This window comes from Maylandia zebra, linkage group LG8 (assembly GCF_041146795.1).
Source record: "Maylandia zebra isolate NMK-2024a linkage group LG8, Mzebra_GT3a, whole genome shotgun sequence".
NCBI classification, from domain to species: Eukaryota; Metazoa; Chordata; class Actinopteri; order Cichliformes; family Cichlidae; genus Maylandia; species Maylandia zebra.
Genome location: NC_135174.1, coordinates 7,913,221 through 7,936,566, shown reverse-complemented (window position 1 = coordinate 7,936,566; position 23,346 = coordinate 7,913,221). Strand labels below are relative to the sequence as shown.

The 23,346-nt window shown below is 38.5% G+C and overlaps 1 protein-coding gene across 2 annotated transcripts in view; it reads right to left on the bottom strand.

The window, feature by feature from the left end:
• slc39a11 (solute carrier family 39, member 11) overlaps positions 1-21,071 on the bottom strand; it is a 173,943-nt gene extending 152,872 nt beyond the window's left edge. For both annotated transcript variants that reach the window (XM_004557522.4, XM_076887255.1), the window contains exons 1-3: positions 21,028-21,071; positions 18,160-18,277; positions 16,010-16,048 (exon numbers count right to left, since the gene is read on the bottom strand). In XM_004557522.4, coding sequence (XP_004557579.3) covers positions 16,010-16,048; positions 18,160-18,267 — 147 coding nt within the window. In that variant the 5' untranslated portion in view covers positions 18,268-18,277; positions 21,028-21,071. The remainder of the gene's footprint in view (positions 1-16,009; positions 16,049-18,159; positions 18,278-21,027) is intronic.
• Positions 21,072-23,346: the final 2,275 nt, after the last annotated feature.

The window sequence follows — 23,346 nt, the reverse complement described above, 5'->3', positions numbered from 1 at the left end:
GTAATAACATGGGAATGGTTGGTGATATTAAAGTCCTGTTTGTGGCACATTAGTATATGTGAGGGGTAAACTCCTCAAGATGGGTGGTGACCATGGTGGCCATTTAGAAGTCGGCCATCTTGGATACAACTTTTGTTTTTTTCAATAGGAAGAGGGCCATGTGACACATCAAACTTATTGGTAATGTCACAAGAAAAACAATGGTGTGCTTGGTTTCAACGTAACTTTATTCTTTCATGAGTTATTTACAAGTTACTCTTTGTTCACAGCCATTGACATGTCGAAGAGGTTAACACGTGAGGAGCGGATCGAAATTGTGTTGATATCTGGTGAACGCAGTAACTGGGTCACTGCAGCAGATTTCAATGCAAGTTGTATCCAAGATGGCCGACTGCTAAATGGCCACCATGGTCACCACCCATCTTGAGGAGTTTGCCCCCTCACATATACTAATGTGCCACAAACAGGACTTTAATATCACCAACCATTCCCATGTTATTACGGTGTATCCATTTAAATGGCCCACCCTGTATTTTAGGGTGTTCCTTCTCAGAAGTGCAAAATATGTGAGGAGAGAAGGAAAATAGATATCACTAGGATGTAAAATGTGCTGCATTTTGTAATGAGATGCACAAAGAGAGAAGCGTTAGAGGCAGAGAAAGTCATCAGTTTCAGGCTATTATTCCAAGGAAATCAAAACATGGAAATTACAAAAACTCTAATGTGTGGTGTTACCTTTCTGTTTCACCCCAAGGACTTCTATGATTTGTATATTCGTAGTTTAATGGTTTTGATCCAGGCCATGTGCAAATAACTGAATGAACCAAATAAGCCTGTTACACAATTTTATAACAATGTTTTTAACATTCTGTCATAAGAGGCAAGTTTCACCTGTAAACTTCCATTATTTTCACAAATCATCCAATCACTATTCATTTGTGTGAAAGTCTGAAATGACAGACTTTTAAACTGTTCAAGAGTCCAGGCTTTTGTGGATTAGTACAGTATATTTTCAGTGCACTGATTAAAATAGAGAAAAAACTGAAGCAACAAAAAAAATAAAATAAACAAAAATGAAAAATAATTGCAGTGTTAACTCAACCATCCCCACTTTGCCCCAGCAGTCCAGCTTTGTCGCCTTTTCAACAAAACTGCCTCACTCAATGAGAGGAGCTGAAACAGTAACTCATCCAACTGCAGGAAATTAACAATTGCACACAAAATGAACATATTGCAGTGCTTTATCTCTTATCCAAAAGACAACTGTAGTGATTCCTAAAATTCTTAAAATAAATCCATCTCCCAAATCTTCCCTTCTCTCATCACACTTGGTGCATTCCCCCAACAACGTGACCATGAAAGGAGTCTGCTTTGCCAGTTTGGCTCCAAACTATTGGAAATACCAAGTGCAGTCTGGGGGAGAGATGATAAACACAAACAAATCACATATACAGCTTTAAACTTTAATGTGGCTGTTGTTAGAATTTCATGTGACAGACAACACCATCCTTACACAGCTTTATATGCAATGTGCTGGATATTCAGACATTACAGGGCCATCTACTGTATAATATTCCATAACATGTGGCCTTGATCTTGGGAACTGATTACACCAGTCCAAACAAAGTGTTCCTTTCAATGTAAATTTCTTGTTTAAAAAAAACAAACAAACAAAAAGTACAGAAACTGAAGAAACAAACACATTAAACAATCTGAGAAACATACCAAAGTTTCCCACTGTTCAACAAAACCTGGCAGCAATCTGGCTTTTGAGGTAAGATCAAACATTACAAGTTCCTATTGAGAGTCGGGGGAGAAATCAGAAAGTGCCATTCACGCTGTATTTGAAAAGCCTGCCACTTATCCCCATCCGTGAGAACGCTTGAAGAAACCATTTCAGAACGTATCAGTAAATGCAGAATGTACAGAGTGTGTTTGGGAAGTTTGCCGACCCTTTTAGAGTTTTGATAGATTTATAGAAAATCATTTTACAATGGATTCAAGTCATTTATTCCCCATCAGCCTACAGACACTACTGCACAGTGGCAAAGCAAGGTGCAAATATCTTGTTTAGTAAATATCCTCAAATATACCTAAAGTAAATGGTAAATGGCCTGCATTTGTATAGCGCTTTTCTAGTCCATAGGACCCCAAAGCGCTTTACACTACATTCAGTCATCCACCCATTCACACACACATTCACACACTGGCGATAGCAAGCTACATTGTAGTAAGTAGCATAAATAAAGAATAAATATGAAACTCTAGAAAGATAACAGAGTTAAAAAGGTTGAGGAAAGCACTATACTGGTTTGACTACATTATTTTAGCAAAGTGGAAAGTGGGAGTAAAATGCAGTATTTTCATCTCAAAAAATGAAAACATGTTTCCGTGTCGACTGTATCTATACAAACTGGATTATAACCACTGAACCAGAGCATTGATGTCCGCTGTAGACATTAACCTTCACAAGTAGATGTCTGTGTGCCATGTTATGATACCAGATGCCACACATTTAAAGGGTAGTCTAACACAGAATTAATCTTTTTTTTTTAAATCTCTTTATTTGGATTTTTTGATACACAAAAAACAACAAAAACAAAAACCAAACAAACAAACAAAAAACCCAAAACAAAAAAACAACGCAAAAAGCAGTCTGAGACATATAAAACTAATACAGTATGATAGATAGTAAATAATTGGGTCTACTGTGCATTTACACATTTCTCCTGACAAACCCAACCTGCCATCGGAGTGGGGCTGCCCCTCTCAGTATAATTTCCCTCAGATCATCAGGTAAGTAATCCATTAAAGGGCGCCATATATCCAAAAAGATATCATTGTTACGACCCGGCTCAAAAGCCGCAACATAAAAAAGGAGACGAATACCAGAGTATAGGTGATAAGAGGTATTATCTTAGAATGGAATACCAGGTTGGCTAAAATGGCTGGTGGCACCAAGGCAAAGACAAGTGAGCTCCCTGGAAGCTTGCCTCAGGTATGCTTTTATCCACACCTGACTAGGTGTGGCCAATTAGCACCAGTTGAAAACATTGGGGCTGCAGAGGGACGTAACACTTCCTCCCTCAAAAGGGTTCCTCTAGGACCCCTAAACAAATTAAAAGCCTGTCTGAAGCCTTGATCCCTCAAAAATAAGCTTGAGCCAAAGCACAAACTTGAGCACTTTATTACCAGCTCTAACACAAAACTAAATACTCACAATTCTTTAGTTGGCATTTTAAACATGGATGCCCCTGCATGAGGATTTGAAGTTGCCACACTGAACACACAAAAAGTAGCATGTGACCAACACAAAGCAGCACAACAGTCACAAACCCAAAATGATTACCTGACCTGCTACAACCCAAAACCAAAAGTAGCAACAAATAATCACAACCAAGTGATCTGTTGTCTCCACCACACAAATGGTCACATACAAGTGGCCCTATACCACAACAAGTTACTTTAATCCACAAGGTTCAGTAAGCAAGCATACTAGTGACCAATCACAAAATGGAGAGCTATGGCCACACAATGATCACATCAAGGGTGGCTCAGCACCCCACAGTGTTATTGCCATCCCCTGGCCAACAACACTCACAAGTGATCCAACAAATGTAGCCATATTCCCCACAACACTAAAGGTCACAGCACAAAACACTCACCTCATGAGGATGTCATTAGTATCCATCAACACTGACATATTAGATGCACATGTACATGTGCATCTAATATGTCATTAATTAATTAATATGTACATTAGGTGTACATGCCATGCCAACTTAAAAACAGCCTACCTGCCTCAGCCACAAGACTATAATTAATGAATGGTCTCAAACCTCTTGCCAAGTTTGGTGCCACTGATTTACTATGTGCAACTCCCAGCCTAAAACGCTAAAAACAAAACTTGACCTATCTAGTCTTCAGTGGTGTACCGGGCTCAAGGCAACTTTAAACGCAAACTCGAGAGCAGGCAGCAGACCAGAGATATAGTCTCCTACCAAACTCTGAAGCGTACCCCCACCCAGGATAACCACCAAACACAATATACTAAAACAAGAAAGCAAAACAACAAACAAGTGCTTCGATGGAAGGGCAGCACAGCCACCCAGCTGAAACACACTTACTAAAGGGACGCTGCTCAATCACAGTGAACACCTTCACTCACCTACTTAAAAGCGATACAAAAAACAGATATTCAGTCTCCACAAAAATGTCCAAACAATCCCGGACGAGCCCCCACTTATGTTACGACCCGGCTCAAAAGCCGCAACATTAAAAGGAGACGAATACCAGAGTATAGGTGAGAAGAGGTATTATCTTAGAATGGAATACCAGGTTGGCTAAAATGGCTGGTGGCACCAAGGCAAAGACAAGTGAGCTCCCTGGAAGCTTGCCTCAGGTATGCTTTTATCCACACCTGACTAGGTGTGGCCAATTAGCACCAGCTGAAAACATTGAGGAGATTAGGGGCTGCAGAGGGACGTAACAATCATCATGAATTCATCTTTTTTTAAATGGCTCATAAATTTACAGAAATCTTTATTTTGTCCAAAAACATGAGCTGAATTTCTCCTGATTTTGAAAATGAAGCTAACATTTTGTTCCCGTTTAAATGACTTGGAAATAAGCTGCAAAAAAATATGTCTAAAAATAATGTTTTACTTCATTTCTTCTCCTGGCCAACTGTGCTGCACTGTTTGTCTGTAACTAAAACAGTTTGGAAAGCTGTAACTTTGCCAATTTTTTTTTCTGCCAAGCTGGAAGCAGCAGGTTTGCATTTTACCCTGAACAATATTGTTTGTTTATTGTATTCTTTTTCACTTTCTTGTACTGAATAGTGGGGGCGACCGTGGCTCAGGGGGTTGGGAAGCGTATCTGTAACGGGAAGGTCGCTGGTTCGATCCCCGGGCTCTCTGTCCTGGTCGTTGTGTCCTTGGGCAAGACACCTTACCCTACCGCCTACTGGTGTTGGCCAGAGGGGCCGATGGCGCGATATGGCAGCCTCGCTTCTGTCAGTCTGCCCCAGGGCAGCTGTGGCTACAACTGTAGCTGCCTCCACCAGTGTGTGAATGCGAGAGTGAATGAATAGTGGCATTGTAAAGCGCTTTGGGTGCCTTGAAAAGCGCTATATAAATCCAATCCATTATTATTATTATAATAGCTCACACGTTTTGTTCACTTTGGTAAATTCATCTGTGTCATAATTTCTGAACCTGTTGCCATATTGGACGACATGTTCTGTCACTGGGAGCTCAACAGCAGTAAAAACACAATTCATATTCTCCATAGAAATTCTGAACATGATCCATAATGCTAATATACCCATCCAAAGTATCGCAACGTAACACAACGTTCTGAAATGATAGAACGTGCTCTTGCAGAAACCTCAAGTATGTATGGAAGTTGTTCACTGTTGCATGTGCACAGAGTTAGGGCATTAAATACTGAAAAATCTTAATGGGATTCTTTTCATCAGTCAATATCAACATAAATTTGTATCAGATATATATCAAATCACTATGTCTCTCAAGCTTAAAGGTCATTTTTTTACTCTTAAGTGAAGATAAAAGGTGAATTTTGGCTCAAATATAATTATTTTTCTGTGAGACGTTCATATTACATTATTATTATAGCATAATACAACTGTATTTTAAATAAATAGCAAAGGTATTTATAATAAACCACTAAATTTGTCAGTAAGCTCCAATAAATGAATTAGATATAAAACATCTCTGGACGGTATTTGCTTTTAAGGGAATAGTACTGTATTTTCTATATATTCATTATGTTTCTTTGGGGTTTTTTCCCCAAATGTGCTTTTGTAGTTTGCAGTGCAGTAAAAACTAGTGTAAAGTGCAGGATTTTGTTACTTTTTATTTTTATTTATGCAGCTATTGTACATGTGTAACAGTAATTTCGACATTCATTTAAATCGTTAGTAAATACCAAGTGAAAAAAGTTTTGATCACAAACTTGTTTTGTTTTTCAAAACAATTTATACTTACTCATGAGCATTTTACATATTTTCAAATTGTTATGCTTTTAAATGATTCTAATCTATTAAATTTGAAGGACAGGTCAAAGGTCATTGTGACATATTTTACATGTTTATACAGTACTTTCAATATTTTGACAACACACTCGACACTTGTAAGAACCATAGAATTTAAGTTGGAATTCTTTTTATCAATTTTTTACCGATACTTAACTATGTTGACCTTGATGTATATATGCCAAAAATTCGATTGTTAACATGGCCCTGCTCTACACCCTACATAGTTTTATGAGAGTTCACTTAAAACTTTTTGAATCTATAACGATGATGTGTATGTGTGGCTCTGCCTCAACCAAATTTCTTTGGCCCTTCTTTTCAAAAGAGCCCTGGCCTGTGTCTGCTGACATTATCACGTGTGCTGCTACCGCCTGTTCATCCTACACAAAAATTATCTTCATTGCTTTTATCAGCCAGGCCCAAGTAGTTCCTTTACTATTAAAAGTAAGTACAAAGTCTTGTCTTTTTTTCCCACTTTCCCTTATTTATTTTTTAATTCCAAATCAAATCTTTTTATAGTCATGACTCACCTCATAGCTAGTGGGCTTGGTTCAAGGCTTCAAATTGTTTATACAAAGATTTTCTGAAATGTCAGTGGAAATAAATAGGAAATTCACTTCCAGAATCGGAGCCATTAAAAAAGTGGGCGGTCACTGTCGAGCTCCATACGTAAAGCTTTTCTCTGTCAGGTTAACAGCGCCACATGTTTTTGACATTACTGAAAATCAACCCGTAGGGATTTATAAATATCATGATGCAACCCTAGACCAGTCTCTAGCCACATAACTAATCCTACTGACCCCATGACCACACTGCCCTGAAGGATGTTAAAACAGCAGATTTGCACTCAGTAACCTTGTAAGCCTGATCTTACATCGGTCTTGAAACCCACTTCAACAACCCCCTTTTCGCCTTCTCATATTTCTTCTTTTTCATTACTTTAACGCCTCATTTAAATAACAGCCGTATAGTCACTCCATGTGAGGGACCAACATTGGGGAATTTAATTATTTTGATGCAGTGACAGAGAGAGAGAGTCTCTTGCAGTAAAAAGCTGGAAGGACATCCTGAAAGAGTATAATCTTTTTAGTTTCTATACATGCACCCAGAGGAAATACCAGAACCTTCATAGTTAGGTAAGAACTTTTAAGGTGCTTCAGTCCTTCACTAAATTTAGAAATCAGTTATCGGTTATCAGATCTATTCTCTATCTATATATCATGTTTGCTATCAGCAACACATTCAAACATTTAAAAATGTACTTCCTAAATCTGTCACCCGTGTGTGTCCACGTCTACGTAACAGACAACACAAAAACCACATGCCACGCTTGTTGAGCATCCTGGGAGGTGCCGTCTACCTCTCAGCATGTCAGTGCTAATTCACATTACACACAACATAAATCTGGCGGCGGCATGGCAACACAACTAATCCTCATATGGACAAATGCCCAAACCTCTCCTAAAGTGACTTCAAGCTCATTTTCAACCTCCACGCAGCAAACACACAATTTCACTCCAGGACTTTTTGCGTGTTATGATACCCAGAAACCCCACAGTGCTTCTGGGTATCATAACACGCAAAGAAACCCCACTTGGTGTAATTACATAAATGTTCTTTAGCAACAAATCCCTCTCCATCAGGAGGCTTTGTAGATAACAAAAAAACAAACTGTGTTTCACACATGAATTACATCAATAAATATCTCAGCGTCATCCAAATGTGTGGGCAGTCAGGTGGAGTCTGACTGTGACTGCTGACAGCAGGAAGAGGGAGAAAGTTTCTTTGGATGAGGTACCACATTCAAATTCCTCAGACAGACTAAAGTCACCAATGTTTTCATTGGAAGTCACAAGTAACTGTGCAAACTGTCAAAGTAACCAACAAAGATCTTTTTCAGCTGATATACAATATAGTTACACTGATATGACAATGCATGACAAAAAATGAATATAAAGTACTATAATGCACAGAAAGTAAGGTGATGCATGTTGGAAATGTGCATTATCTATTAAATGAGTTATATTCAAAACTTATTACAAACTCTCTCAAAAAAGACTGGATGTTCTCAGCCGAGTTTTCATATAAAATGAATTTTATTAACCAAGTGGATCCAACAAATTATCAGCAAATCAACTGGTCATAAACAAAGGATAAAGCTACATCAGTGTGTCTTAGGAATTCTGAGCTACATCTTCTGATGTTCCTGGTTTCGCAGTTGACTTACTCTGACTGTTATATTGTCATTTATGTAGCAGATTAATGTTATATGATAAGAAATCCCACACTTAAGTTGCCAGCTAAACAATCTACATGACAACTGAGTAGCTCCATTCACCAATTCAGCCATAAAATTAAACAAATGTCATGAAAACATGCTTTTCTTTTCTTTTTTTGACAAAATTATTGAGCATTCAGTCTCAAAGGATCAGAATGAGCTGCACACCTTTGTTCCTTCTTGAATATGGTGCAACATCTTTGATGCTTCAATAAAACTGAACAGGGGGCTTGAAACTAGAGCCTGCACCTGTGTCCGAAGCATCTTGGCCTGATGTGCACTGACTGCATTTAGAGAGTAGCAAAGATCTGCTAACTTACAAGCACAGAAAGAGTCAGTCTGCACAAATGAGCACAACTTGTCTGTGACACATCTCTTTGCAACAGGGGACTCTACTGTTTTGCTAACTGGTTGTATTCTGCTTATATTTTTAGATAAAAACAGGGTTGCTGAGTGCTTGTGTCACTTTCCAGTTAAATTGCACACCTGCAGTGACTATGTTGCTATTTGCTGAAGAATTTCATTTTCAAATCTATGTGATACTGACTAGGCTAAGTCTATAAGTAGCTAATGTTAATTTCTTTGTATGTTGACGGCAATGGATTTGTGATTTTCACCAATTTATCACAATTAATTACTGTATTATCACAGAGATGGCATATAATTGCCAGTTTTGATATTTAATATTTAGTTGATAGACTGCTTCCATCATACTGTCATTTTCATGCACCAAAGACAATAACTCACTGCAAGTGGTCAGAGACTGGTCTACATCTTTGAAGCAACCACATCAAATGTAACAAGGTCACAGCATTTTTGCATACGGTCATAATCTTTTTTTCTCCAGTGTGATCATGTACATGTACACATCCCATGGACCTCACCTAATATAATATATCAATTAAGTGCAAGTCCCACTGGTGCACCCCACTTTCCACATAGAGAAAGTACGGACATAACTGTCTGTTTTACACTGGATACATTCATTTTATCCTGATGTATATTTATTTGTATCACAACTCTTTAAAACTGCTGTTGATATGTTGTAAAAATCTGGAAAAATCCTGTGCCTCATGTGCAAACAGGCCTTATAGCTACAACATGAAAAATAATAATATCAAATACCATACTCAACTGACAAGCTATATGACACTCTGCTGTTTTAATTGCTGTATACTCGGTGTCATTACAAATTCTCTTTTTCAGGGCTTTTGTGAAGAAGAGTAATGCTGGGCTAAATTCAAGGGGAAACAGCTTGACAATCTTCAAAGGCATTTGGGACCTGTTTAAGCCCATTTTACTTTCTGAAACACTTAATAAACAGGAACCACGAGTAATGGAACTCATTTCTCTTGTTTTTCCTAAAAATGGAGATTACTTTTCCGTGGGTATATTTCTGGGCTGTTTCATTCTGTAGGTCTATAAAAGGTAGTGCACTGCTTTTATCTTCCAGTCACTGGGACATTAAACACCTAAAGAATCCTGTCTTACACAATTGTTGTTTATCCAGTGTACGATGAGTTGACACTAGCTTTTACTTTTTGAGGGAAATGTAATACCACTCAGATTTTGTTCACTGGCAGCAATTTGTTCCACTGGAATAGTTGCTGTGACCTTTTTACACACCATCCAATGAATATTAATAATATATGAACAAACTCGACCATGATGAACTAATTAGACTGGCCTACTGTTCTGTTATATCAGCGAGGCATTGAATAGGAAAATGATTATTTAAATTGTTCCGGTTATTAACTTAGAGAAACTGATGACTCAGTGTAAATTGCAGGCCATTAATGTAATGTATCTGCATTTTCTAACATTTTGCATATGCCATAACCAAAATAAGAGGGACTTGTTAAAAGAAAAAAGTTTGTACCACCCAGCTTCCCAAAACGTAAGACAGTTGTGTTAAACACTCATAAATGTGATGCAATGATTTGCAACAACCATTTAAAGTCTATTTTTAATTGAAAATAATACAAAGAAAACATGTCAAATAACTACTGTGAATGTTATGCCATTCAGCCATCACCCATTGTGAACACTTTTCAGAGAGGTCAGGACAAGGTATTGGTTTACCACTGTGTTGCATCATCTCTTCTTTTACCAAGACTGTGTGAGCATTTGGTAAAAGCAAAGACCAGTTAACATCGAATGGGGTACTTAGTTCAAATTCCTGCTTCAGCTGTTCAACGGGGAACTGTATATTTTGTTCATTTTTTTCTGATATGTCTTAACAAACCAGCCAGTTTCAACTTAAACAATTTACCATGTTACAGTTGTTTCAGAATGAGGTTTGATAGTGTCTCGCTGAAATAAGCAAGGTTTTCCCACAAAGAGTCTTCATCTGGAGGGCAGTATGCGCAACTCCAACAGACAGCAATTGAATTCAATGTTATTTATATAGCAATAAATCACAACAGCAGTCGCCTCGAGGCACTTTATACTGGTATAGGTAAAGACCCTACAATAACAAAGAAAAAACCCCAACCCCAACATGACCCCCTATGAGCAAGCAATTGTGGGAAGGAAAAACTCTGAAAGGGAAACTTTTTAACAGGATGAAACCTCCGGCAGAACAAGGCTCGGGGAGGGACAGCCATCGGTCCCAAATGGTTGGGGATGAAGGGAGGGAAACAGGACAAAAGATACAGTGTAGCAAAGGGCCAGAGATTAAAAATAACTAATGATTAAAGGTACAATCAGGTGCAATCAAGATGTTCCATAGCTTGGCTCCTAAACATCTTGCCTTTTTAATAAACTATAGTCACAAAGACAAAGTTCAGGTCTTTTCCTTGGTCCCAATTTTGAAAAACAAGATAGTGGCAATATCCAATCCCAATCCAGGAGATTGCAGGAATCCAAAGGTGAGAGGCATATGCCTAAACAAACTGGTGCTGTGTCAGTAGTGATCTAGATGCTGTACCAGTCTGTCGCGGTAAAGAGCGTGCTGAGCCTTGACGTGAAGCTGTCGATTTACAGATCAATCTTTGCTCCCAGCCAGAAGCTCGGTGTAGTGACCAAAAGAATGACTGTGGATACAAGCAACAGAAATAACATTCCTCCATAAGGTGTCTGGCCTACAACTTACAGCGAGGGTGACATACTCAGTTCAGCAGGGGCTAAGAACAGCGCCACGACTGCCCCACATTGAAAAGCCGGTTCAAATGGTTTGGGCATCTGATCGGGATGCCTCCAGGGCACCCGCTCAGTAAGTTGGTTCCGACATGTCCTACAAGCAGGAGGGCCCAGGGCCGACCCATGACACGCTGGAGAGATTAGGCCTCTCAGCTGGCTTGGGAATGCCTCAGTGCCACCCTGGAAGAGCTTGAGGAAGTGGCTCGGGAAAGGGAGGCCTGGGAGTATCTGCATAAGACTGCTCTCCCCATGACCCAGACCTTGATAAGTGGCAGAAAATGGAGAGATAGATGGGTTGCTGGCTTTAACATCAAAACAAGATTGCCTCCCCCCCACATTATAGTTTATATGTTTCAAACAAATGTAGGGTTTTAGCGATGTACTTATAAACAAAAGCATAATGCTGTAAGTTGCATTTTGCACAGTACTCGATTTGGGTTTGTGCACGTATATTTGTATGTGTTTGTGGGGCGGACGTTGAGTGGAAAGGGTTGCATGATTTTACACCAACAATGAGAGCTGAAAGATGCTGTTTTGAGACAGCATGACGTGATAGTCTACTGTCACAAAGTGTGTGTGCGTGCATGTTAGGACAGCAGATGTTAGGCATGGAAACAGGGTGGCATCTGAATCATGAGACACACATGCTCTTCAAACACCCACTGAGCCTCACACACAGACAGACGCACACAACTCAACATGGCTTTTCTGCAGGGCAATGTATTTTCTATTTAAAAATGAGTACACAATGTGTTTTTGTGTTGTGATATTGGAAGAAAAAATATCACAAAGATTATGTGTTATTAGAGAGTGGAGTAACTGCAGTGGTGATGACTAGCTGCTTTCATCTCATCAATTCTTAACCATGTCATTCAGCATCAGTATTAGCAATTTACAATTAATTATATACATTCCACTCTCTCAGCTTATGGAGGGTTCACGAGTCACCTCAAGATGTGTAACTGCCATAGCATTTGTTTTATTAGGGCCTCTTCAGCAAAGGACAGAAAGAACTGAGTTTTTGGGTATAAAACTTTCACTGCAAATTAAAATGTTCTGAGCTTAACGTCAGCACATTCATCTGGATGTCAAACTGTTTCAGTAATTTATTACAAAAGAGGGATTTTAACATCTGACAGCAGTAACAAAATTATATTTTTCCTGCGTGCTTTTTGAAAGATGACAAGAAAAATGTGCTTAGCTTTTAAATAGATTTTTTTTTTTTTGTAAAGAGACGCAAAGCTTTTTGAATCACGAGGCTCAAATCAGAATCAATTTTCAGTTCCAGGCCAATATTCATTTCAGTTAATAGAAAATGGGGTTACATTTTACAAAAACGCGAAGTGCTACACTGCACCGTTAATAATGTTTGTGTCTCCTGCAGTGGAAAAAAGGCTCTGCAAAAACACTTCTTCTAGTTAGATGCACTGTTTTGCCAGAACCCAATACAACAGCAGCTAATGTGAAATAAAAGGATGAGTTTAGTTTTTCCCACATTGGCCAGTATTTTCAATATAGTCACACTGCAGTATAGAGATAACCCAACTGCAGGTCGGAATAATACAATTGGAGCATTTATGGGTTCCTGGCAAAAAATGACAAGTGTAAAAAAAATACTAAATCTAAAGGGGCACAAGTGCATCCCAGCAAATACGGCTGAAACTCCAGCATCATCTCACCAACAGATGTCAAGAAAAGACAACAGTGTTCAGCATCAAAATGTTTGCTGGGATAAACACTGGATCATTGGAGCATATCAACGAATGTCTCGAGGTTTGATGGATGAACATAATCAAGGAAAGTAAGACTAACACAAGAGAGAAATGTACATTTCAAAGTAAAACAGGAAGTAACCAAAAGACAAATGCTAAACAACGAGACAAGAAAAGAAAATACTACAGAGAAAAGAAAACACAGGAGGGCAAAGGAACTGACATTGAAACAAGACAGAGAGGGAAACCGTCAGGGTGCTAAAGACACAACATGAACTCAAGAAGACTGTAGCATCTAGCAAGAGTCAGCCTTACTAGCATCCATGGTAGCATGTTTAATACCAAAGTAGAAGCTTGAACAAGCCATTTAAGTTGATAAAAGGTCAGTGAAAACTTTTAAAGACAGATAACAATTCATTTCCACTGAACTGCCATCACTTAATGCTGTGTAACATTCCCTCCCACTGTATGCTTCCCTACTTTAAAATGGATTGACCTTACTTCCCTCTCCGCACAGCCAAAAAGCAATCCAAGCCTTGTCTTCTTTGAAAATCATAAGAGAAGAGTCCCATCCTGCCTTCCATCTCCACTCATTTTGCTTTTCTAAATGGCTGAAGAGTTTAATTTGTTCTGATAAAAGCCAAATGCAGCTCTAAACCTCACACGTGGCAAAATCCGAAGATGTGGAAAAAAAATACTTTCTTGCTCCATCCGTTCATCTTATAATACAAACAGGGATAAAAACTTTTATATTTCTTCTGTAAGTTGCTGACTGCAAAGTCTAATGTATTCATTTGAACCAAACAGATAGCTACAGTGCCTCAAATCTAAGCTAAGTGTGGCACATCCAGAATAAAATTGTGTTTCTTATCAAAACTATATTATTAAAAAATGTGAATTATGCAAAGAAAAATAAGAGGACTGGATAGATTGTAACACTATCTCACCAATAAGCCAAAAATTACGCTGTGAAAAACATATTTTAAAAAGATTTCAGTTCCCATAATTGCAAAGAAGTTCAGCAAATGTTTGAAGCAGCCCTCGGCTCTTTTCTCCTTATGAGCCATTTCATTAGAATGTATAAGAGCAACAGCTAAGCCCGCGAAGTAATTGAAAAGCTGTTAAGACCAAAATGAAGATAAAGGAGGTGGGGGCCGAGATTGGATCTATCTTTCTCAAAGAAGCGTGGACAATCTCTCATCATTTGGCATTCATCTTATCAGCTCACTCATCTGAGCTCGTAATTAACAACAAGCTCTGAACCAGTTGGAGGGATTGCAATTAAGGTCCCAGTCTTATTCAAAAAGAGAAAGAAACAGAGATTCCACAAGTATGTGTCGGCTATTTGCAATGCTTGACTCAAATTTATCATTTCACCTTGTTTGGGGTGAAATAGTATCAGACCACACTGATGACAGATGAGTTGTTGTTCGTTACGTAACCGCAGTGGCTAGTTTGCATGCATTAGTCAACTATTACTGCGCACAAGATCAAATGTTAGAATGACTTTATGAATAGATCATAAAGTCATCTGTCTCCCAGCCTCACATCCATCTGTCTCATGCCTGTTTGTCCACTACATATTCCTCACATCTCACTGCTCTCCCTGAAAATTAACGCTTCCCTTTTTTCCACTCTTTACATGTAGGATGGCTGCTCTCTCTCTCTATAGTGGCAAAATAAAGGACACCAAATAGTAACCAGTTGTCATGGCAGATGAATCTGAATTCGAATGTAAATCTTATATACAGTTTGTGTTTTCCATGACATCTTCCTGCGTGTTTCACAATAAAAGCCTAAAAAAAAAAAAAGAAGGCTCCTTGTCTACTGAAATGGTATATGTGCTTTTAATTTTTAATGTGGAGTAATGAGGTAACTTTTGCAGAGGAGGAGCAGACGGACTACAATTCAAACAAAGATATTTAAAAGAAAAGAAGAGACCAAACACTATGAGATGAAACACAGCATTCATGTAAATCAAAGAAAAATAGAAACGTTGTTACTAGTTTTGGTTAACTTTGGTTTTGTTAGATTTTAAAAAAGAATAAAAGCTCTTTTGCAGCCAGTACTACAGCTCTTTTGGCTTACATCCATCTGATCCTGCACTTTACCTCACACTTTCAAGCTGGAGCACTTAATTAAAAAGTTTAATCACCTTGTTCTAAAGTTATCGCATTCACAAGATTTTCAGAAAACCTGACTTTTGACCTTGAGGTTGAGGTCACCGGGATTCGAATTTCATGTGATGAGTGAGAGCTTTGACTGAGTGCCGCCTCCAGGAACCACTGCCAACCAGTCATTTACCTAGCAACCACTGGTTAGATGACGTCCAATATGGCAGACAGCTTTAGACAAAGTGTGCATGACATTACGTGAGAAACCTCAAAACAAGGAGTGACGTCTATTTTCTCAGTACTAAATGTAAAGAGAAGAAACTGAAACCAAAGTATCAATCTCATCATGCTATTATAAATCTGATACCAACACCAACACTGCTAATGATAGTATCGATCCACTCATCCCAACAAGGCCAGCTGATATATGTGATCTATATCTATAAACTGCTCGTACTGCAGGGATTTAAACATCGTAATTGAATGAGTGACAGTGCTGTTAAGGGGATGCATTTTCAGTTGTAGGGTGATACCTGCAGGGGAACACTTCTCTCAGATTTTTAATGAAACGACATGGCAGCTGGATGTGTCAGAGTTTCTCTCTATGAGGAGGAAACTTGCCTTGCTGCAGTGGAACGTTTAAAAGCCAATCACCTCATAGCAATGTATGTGTGAGTATGTGGTTCAGCTCAAATGAAACCTTACTCACCCCAGCTGCAAAGCCTAAACTTCCATCCAAGATGCGCTTCTGAAAAGGGCAGACAAGAAGAGAGATTGTGAGTGAGGCAGGGAAATCGATATCGTAGTAACCCTGACAGTGGAAGAGCCAGCAGTTCAGTGCATTCCTCACCATCGACTTAACTCGGCAAAATGGGCATGTGTTACCGGAGTCAGAAATGGTAAAAATACATCAAACAGTGTGCAGGTTTTGCACAGTGTTTTCATGCTTTCTGATTCATTTCTCTGCGATTTAGCTGAATAAATTTACGGTTTATCATATCACTTAAAGGTTGCAGAAACAAATATTGACATCACTAGCTGCTAAAGTGTTCTGGATTTTCTCACTGTGTGTCCACATAGACTTAAATTCTATATGTGGTGAGCTGTCGGGTGATGGTGAACACACCAACACATAAATAAATTATTCAACTGTGTGTATCCATTCCACACCTACAAATAATTTTGTCACAAAAAGTCCAGCTGTGCTGTAATTGAATGCAGCTGATATCCAAGCAGAACACACATGTATGAGACTGTGTGTTAGAAAAGACTGATATCAGGTTTTTAAGACCAATACACATGCAGATATTTGGTGATTTAAAAATGTGATCTTGGAATATATCCACCAACATTTTTTTTTTTTTGACATACAAAACATAAACAGATTCTCCTAAAATGTGTTACCTGTGGTTATTTATTTACTCACTTGTGCTCTGCCTGACTTTACTTAGATCAGCTGGTTTTTTGAAATTGTGCGATTCCAAATATGTGTGCTGTCAACAGGGAAGTAGCAGAGTGGCTTTTCCTCTCTCTGATGGACAAACTATTCAACATCGATACTCATTTAATGGGTTAAGACTGCTTCCTCCATCTAGTCTTAATTTTTTTTATTTCATTTGACGACCACTATAAATGCTGGCACTGATAGCTCAGCAAACAGCGAATATCTGCCGCTAATAAATTAAAAATTGACCTGGCTGCAATGCATTCATTTTAAACTCTTAACATTATTGAATTTTCCACCATAAATTACTACACGTGGATGAGAGAGTGGCGTGCTGAGTTAAAATCCAGCATGGATGCCAACCACAGACACACATATCTGCTGATTAGCGCTAATCAACACTGAATAAGATAATTAAGTGAAAATGTTATAAAAGACACCAACAGCACAAGCATAGATGAGACAGCAGTGACTCATATTTAGCTGAGGTGATTGCTGCCTATCAGAAACACTGCAAACGTTAAGCCTGACTAGTAGCAAAACTTCACATGTCCATAACTTAAGAACTACAGAAGTATAGAACCTTTTGTTAAAGAAAAATTTGAAGTGCAGGCTTTGAAATGTACTGAAAGTATAAAAATAAAAAGTCACTTTTAAGGTTATTTCTACCAGCTAGTTTATCATTTTAAATTTGAATTCTAATGAATTCACTCGACTTGATCTGTTATGTAGAACAGAAGCAAGAAAGAAAAACAGAAGGAACCTAAAAACTAGCTGTATTCAAAAACGCAGATTGTTACGGTGGCCCTGAGAGATCAAACAGACTGAAAATATCCGCAAATAGAAAAATGCTGCAGAATCACATAAAACACAAGGACATTAAATGAAATACAATGAAAATAGGAACAAAAATGTCTGTTCTGTCACATTATTGTATCCCCAGAAACACTTCTGCTTTTTTTAGCTTTTGTAGTGTTTGGGGGTTTTTTAATGTTGCTTTTTAGTTGTGTTGCTTTTGAATGCTGTTTAGTTGGACATTTCAACATGGGAGTCTATGGTGATTTACCCACTTGTAGAGCCAGTCTCAAGTGGCCCTGGTAGGAACTCTTTGTTTTTGTAGGAGCTGCCAGCAAACAGAGAAAACATGAGACATGGAAGGGCCCTGTCTAGCTGGCTTGCAGCAACCAAACTTTCAAAATAAGAGAAAAGTAGTAGATTCATTTGAGATAGCACCGTTCTTTCAGATTAAAAAAATATATAAAAATTATAAATTCTAAAATTTGTCACCAAATGTAGGCAACTGTAAATTGACCAGGTCACACTAAGTTCATGAGTGGAAAACTCTAGCTCACCAAATAATTTGCTAGTATTTCTTTAGAAGAGCGATTCCTGGAGCTCAGAGTGACACTCATTACCTGTCGGCTGGAGAAGACGAACACCAGAGCAGCTCCGGCAGCAGTCAGACCCCATGTGAACAGAGTCCCCAGCAGGGCCTGGGTCACAGGGCTGTAGCCTTCTAGCATAGTGACAGACCTAAACAAACAACACGGCCACACTAAAAGTTAGCCCGTGGCACATCGACATTATATTCAAAAAGATAGGCGACAGAAAGACTGCAGAAAGACTTTGAAAACTAGAGTAAAACAAAAAAGGCTGCTTTCAGGTAATCCTATAAGGCAACAAGACTCCTCTTAAGTCAACACACATGCTAATGCACAGCCCTCGTGTGACTGACTCACGCCTCACACCTTGTTTTTTCAGCACACAGTGGAACAAAAAGATGTTTCAAATCCTGTTTGCTTTGCATTTTAACATCCTGGATTTCTTTTTTCTATTGCTGCACTATGATTATTATCACTGCCGTCCTAGGGTTTCAATCATCAACACACCAAATGATTTTCATGTTAATATTCAATATTCACTTTTTAAATTCCAGTGAAATCAGTTAGTAGTAGTTGTTAGTAAAACTTTTATTTAAATATGAGTGCCTATAAGCTCTGTCTGATAATAAGCCTGTTAACTTTTGGTAAGCCCAATATCTGCCTGAAAAGTTCAGCCCCTTGTGGTCAATTCAACTTATTCAATTCAATTTAGTTTTATCTTCTCAAGGCACTTTGCTCTGTCTCTACCTTCCAATACAATTTAAACCACATTATCCAATGTGCAGTCAGGGCCCACCACATTTGGGGACCCATCCAAGGCACAGATGAAAAAGAGATCTCTTAAACTTTCAGATCATCAAGACATGTATATATATATTTATCATAACAAAATAATATAAAGTGTAAAATGCAGTCCTCCTTTTTGTTACCTGCTCCTTTCTCACCTCCACTGCTAAAGAAATTAGTCTACAGCTAACTGCTGTATTTGCACTACTTCCAAAATGAATGAAACAAGTAGAAGGGGAAATATCAAACAACAGAGGGTAAAAAAAAACAGGCATATGCAACCTTTATGGAAACTGCCTATTTTGTTCTTTTTTCTTCTTCTTTTTTTGTTCAAGCAATTCAAGATGAAGACGCTGCAGTTCACTTTAAAGTTGTTAAGACAACATTCAGCAAAATGACAAGCAAGATAATTCGGGTGTACACAGGTGGAGCCGTGTGTGCATGTGTATGTGAAAGGACACACAATTAAATTATAAAATACACATTATCCTTTTAAAAAAAGCTTAATTTTTTTAAATTGTTCTTCATTTTCCATTTTATATAAGACACGTTTTACATCGTGGGCCACATATAGCCCACTTTAGATGTAAGTGGACCACACAATTTAAACTCTTGCAAATAGGTTTAAGCACACATCTAATCAAACGTTTAATATCTGAGATATTTTAATATTATATGTCATTTCAACAATAAAAAAAATGTTGCTTTGAGCTTAAATTGAGGTCACTTTAAGGTCTTCAAGGTCATTTTAAATCTCAATTTCAAATTGTAAAGTTAGATTGTTATTGATCCTTTTTAGCTTAAAGTGTATATTTACTCCCCTTACCTCAGTCTTAAAGTGTATATTTACTTCTTACTCTTCCTATATTTATTGTTGGGGGTTTTTGCATTGAATGGACCTGGAGCCTCGTCATCTCGTCTCTCTATATACTGTACTGTATATAGCAGAGATGACAATAAAGTTTACTTTGACTTTGAACTTTTAATGAATATTTGAATTAGATAAAAAGTTCTTACTTCACTGCACAGACTGTCCTGTGATTATAAAACTTTATTTTTTTGTAATTGAATGTCTTTTTGTGTTTTGTTTTATTTTGCTTTGCTCCTTTTTAAGGTGAACCCACTACAGAAATCGTAAATTTCTATAGTAGATCGTGAAAAAACAGGAACTTTCTGTTATTCAATTGTTTACCTATTAGTTGTTTACGTTGGTGTAGTGTGAATGGTCATGGAGGAGGTCTTTATCATTAGAAAAAGCTGTACAGCTAAAAGTCAAACACATATGCCCTCCATTATATTTTCCAAACCCATCCAGTGGGTAGATTGGAGTCTTTGGTGGGCTGATTCTGGCCCCTGGACCTTATTTTTGACACCCATGAGTTAATGAAAAGAATGATTGGGATGGCTACTTTAAAAATTTTCCCCAGAAAGGTATGATGCTGTCTATAAAAACTATTCTCTGTGTTATACACGTTGCTTTTTGTCATATCTAACTATTGAAGAAAGGATGAAAGAAAAAAGCCTGATCATGAAAACATGTCGGCTAGAGCTCCTAAACATTTGTGCCCAGGTCTCTGTAACTGGCAGGTGTGCCAACAATACTGTCAGACTATGTGAGACTGCAGCAGTAAAACCCTGGTAGTGTTACAATGAACAAGAGAGGAGCACATAGGAAAAATATTCGCCTCGTACGGGTGGATTCATTTTGGAGCGTAAAGTTAAACGTATTCCTTTCGTGTGCGTATACAATCAGCTTTAAATGACAGCTGACTCTTGTCAACAGCTGTTAACTATTTTTTCATTTTCTCGTCTTTTCCTTTTCCTTTGCTCTGTTCTGCGATATAACCGGTCTTCGTGGAGACCTTCTGGCGAATCGAGTTTTAAATACCAATACACGTGAGGAGCACAAGGTGCAGATTACAGAAAACAGAGGTAAATGAAAGCAAGCCGGCTCTCTTAAAATATTCGCTTTGTTTTTAAAAATATCAGTGTCATATTTCCAAAACACGCTGTTTCTGGTATTGTGAAGCGAAAGTAATGAATTCGGCACAGTTCAATTTTATCCTAAATCTATTGTATCGCTAATTTCTTTATAAGTCTTTCAGGTTTACTCACTTCTTTCCAGCAGCACTCCGAGTGCTCTGTATTTACTTCCTACTTCCTAGTACACGTGTCTATGACTCTATTAGCCCCGCCTCTGCTCGCAGGCTATTGGCCATCAACTTTAACAGTAGTAATCGAAGACAGCGTTCATTATCATCAATATTATTATTATTTTTTTATTATGATTTTTTTTGTTATTATTAGTAGTAGTATTACGTATTTATTTATTAATTTATTTAAAATTTAAGCCAACTTTATTTATAAACCACTGACTTAAGTGCTGAAAATACGAATATAAATATTTCAGGAGAATATTTTAAATTTAACCTTCCAAATGTAATCTGTGCATTGTTTTTTGTTTGTAATTGACTGATTCAAACTATCCGCTTTTTTGTAGGTCATATAGGCAAGGAGTTTTCTCACACTGGTGGGATAGACACTCGCTCTTTTGGCCCCCTTTTGTTTTCAGAACTGCCTTGTGTGTGCCTGGCATACACTGAAGTTGGATTCCTCTGAGATTTTGCTGAGAACTCATTCCACCACATCATGAAGACGCTCTCTATTGGAGGGTTTTTTTAGTGCAATGAACTCACTTTCGTATGTGTTCAAGAAAACACACTGAGATGATTTGAGCTTTGCAACATTATGCAGCTGGAAGCAACCATTCAAAGATGGCAATAATAGGTAGGCTGTGGCATTTAGGTTTGTGCTAAAAAGCCCCGAATGTGCCATAAAATACCTCGATAGTAGAGGGTGGGCCATTTATATGGATACACCGTAATAACATGGGAATGGTTGGTGATATTAAAGTCCTGTTTGTGGCACATTAGTATATGTGAGGGGGCAAACTCCTCAAGATGGGTGGTGACCATGGTGGCCATTTAGAAGTCGGCCATCTTGGTTACAACTTTTGTTTTTTCAATAGGAAGAGGGCCATGTGACACATCAAACTTATTGGTAATGTCACAAGAAAAACAATGGTGTGCTTGGTTTCAATGTAACTTTATTCTTTCATGAGTTATTTACAAGTTTCTGACCACTTATAAAATGTGTTCAATGTGCTGCCCATTGTGTTGGATTTTCAATGCAACCCTCTTCTTCCACTCTTCACACACTGATAGCAACACCGCAGGAGAAATGCCAGCACAGGCATCCAGTATCCGTAGTTTCAGGTGCTGCACATCTCGTATCTTCACACCATAGACAATTGCCTTCAGATGACCCCAAAGATAAAAGTCTAAGGGGGTCAGATCGGGAGACTTTGGGGGCCATTCAACTGGCCCACGACGACCAATCCACTTTCCAGGAAACTGTTCATCTTGGAATGCTCGGTCCTGGCACCCATAATGTGGTGGTGCATCATCTTGCTGGAAAAACTCAGGGAACGTGCCAGCTTCAGTGCATAAAGAGGGAAACACATCATCATGTAGCAATTTCAAATATCCAGTGGCCTTGAGGTTTCCATTGATGAAGAATGGACCCACTATCGTTGTACCCCATATACAACACCAAACCATCACTTTTGTTGTTCCAACAGTCTTGGAGGGATCCATCCAATGTGGGTTAGTGTCAGACCAATAGCGGTGGTTTTGTTTGTTAACTTCACCATTCACATAAAAGTTTGCCTCATCACTGAACAAAATCTTCTGCGCGAACTGAGGGTCCTGTTCCAATTTTTGTTTTGCCCATTCTGCAAATTCTGTGCGCCGATCTGGGTCATCCTCGTTGAGATGCTGCAGTAGCTGGAGTTTGTCAGGGTGCCATTTGTAAGTAGCTAATATCCGCCGAAGGGATGTTCGACTAATGCCAGTCTCCAGTGACATGCGGCGAGTGCTACGCTGTGGGCTCTTGCTGAATGAAGCTAGCACAGCCACTGATGTTTCTTCATTAGTGACAGTTTTCTTGCGTCCACATTTTGGCAAATCCAACACTGAACCAGTTTCACGAAACTTAGCGAGCAGTTTGCTAACTGTAGCATGGGAGGTGGGTGGTCTCGTAGGGTGTCTTGCATTGAAATCTGCTGCAATGACCCGGTTACTGCGTTCACCAGATATCAACACAGTTTCGATCCGCTCCTCACGTGTTAACCTCTTCGACATGTCAATAGCTGTGAACAAAGAGAAACTTGTAAATAACTCATGAAACAATAAAGTTACATTGAAACCAAGCACACCATTGTTTTTCTTGTGACATTACCAATAAGTTTGATGTGTCACATGGCCCTCTTCCTATTGAAAAAACAAAAGTTGTATCCAAGATGGCCGACTTCTAAATGGCCACCATGGTCACCACCCATCTTGAGGAGTTTGCCCCCTCACGTATACTAATGTG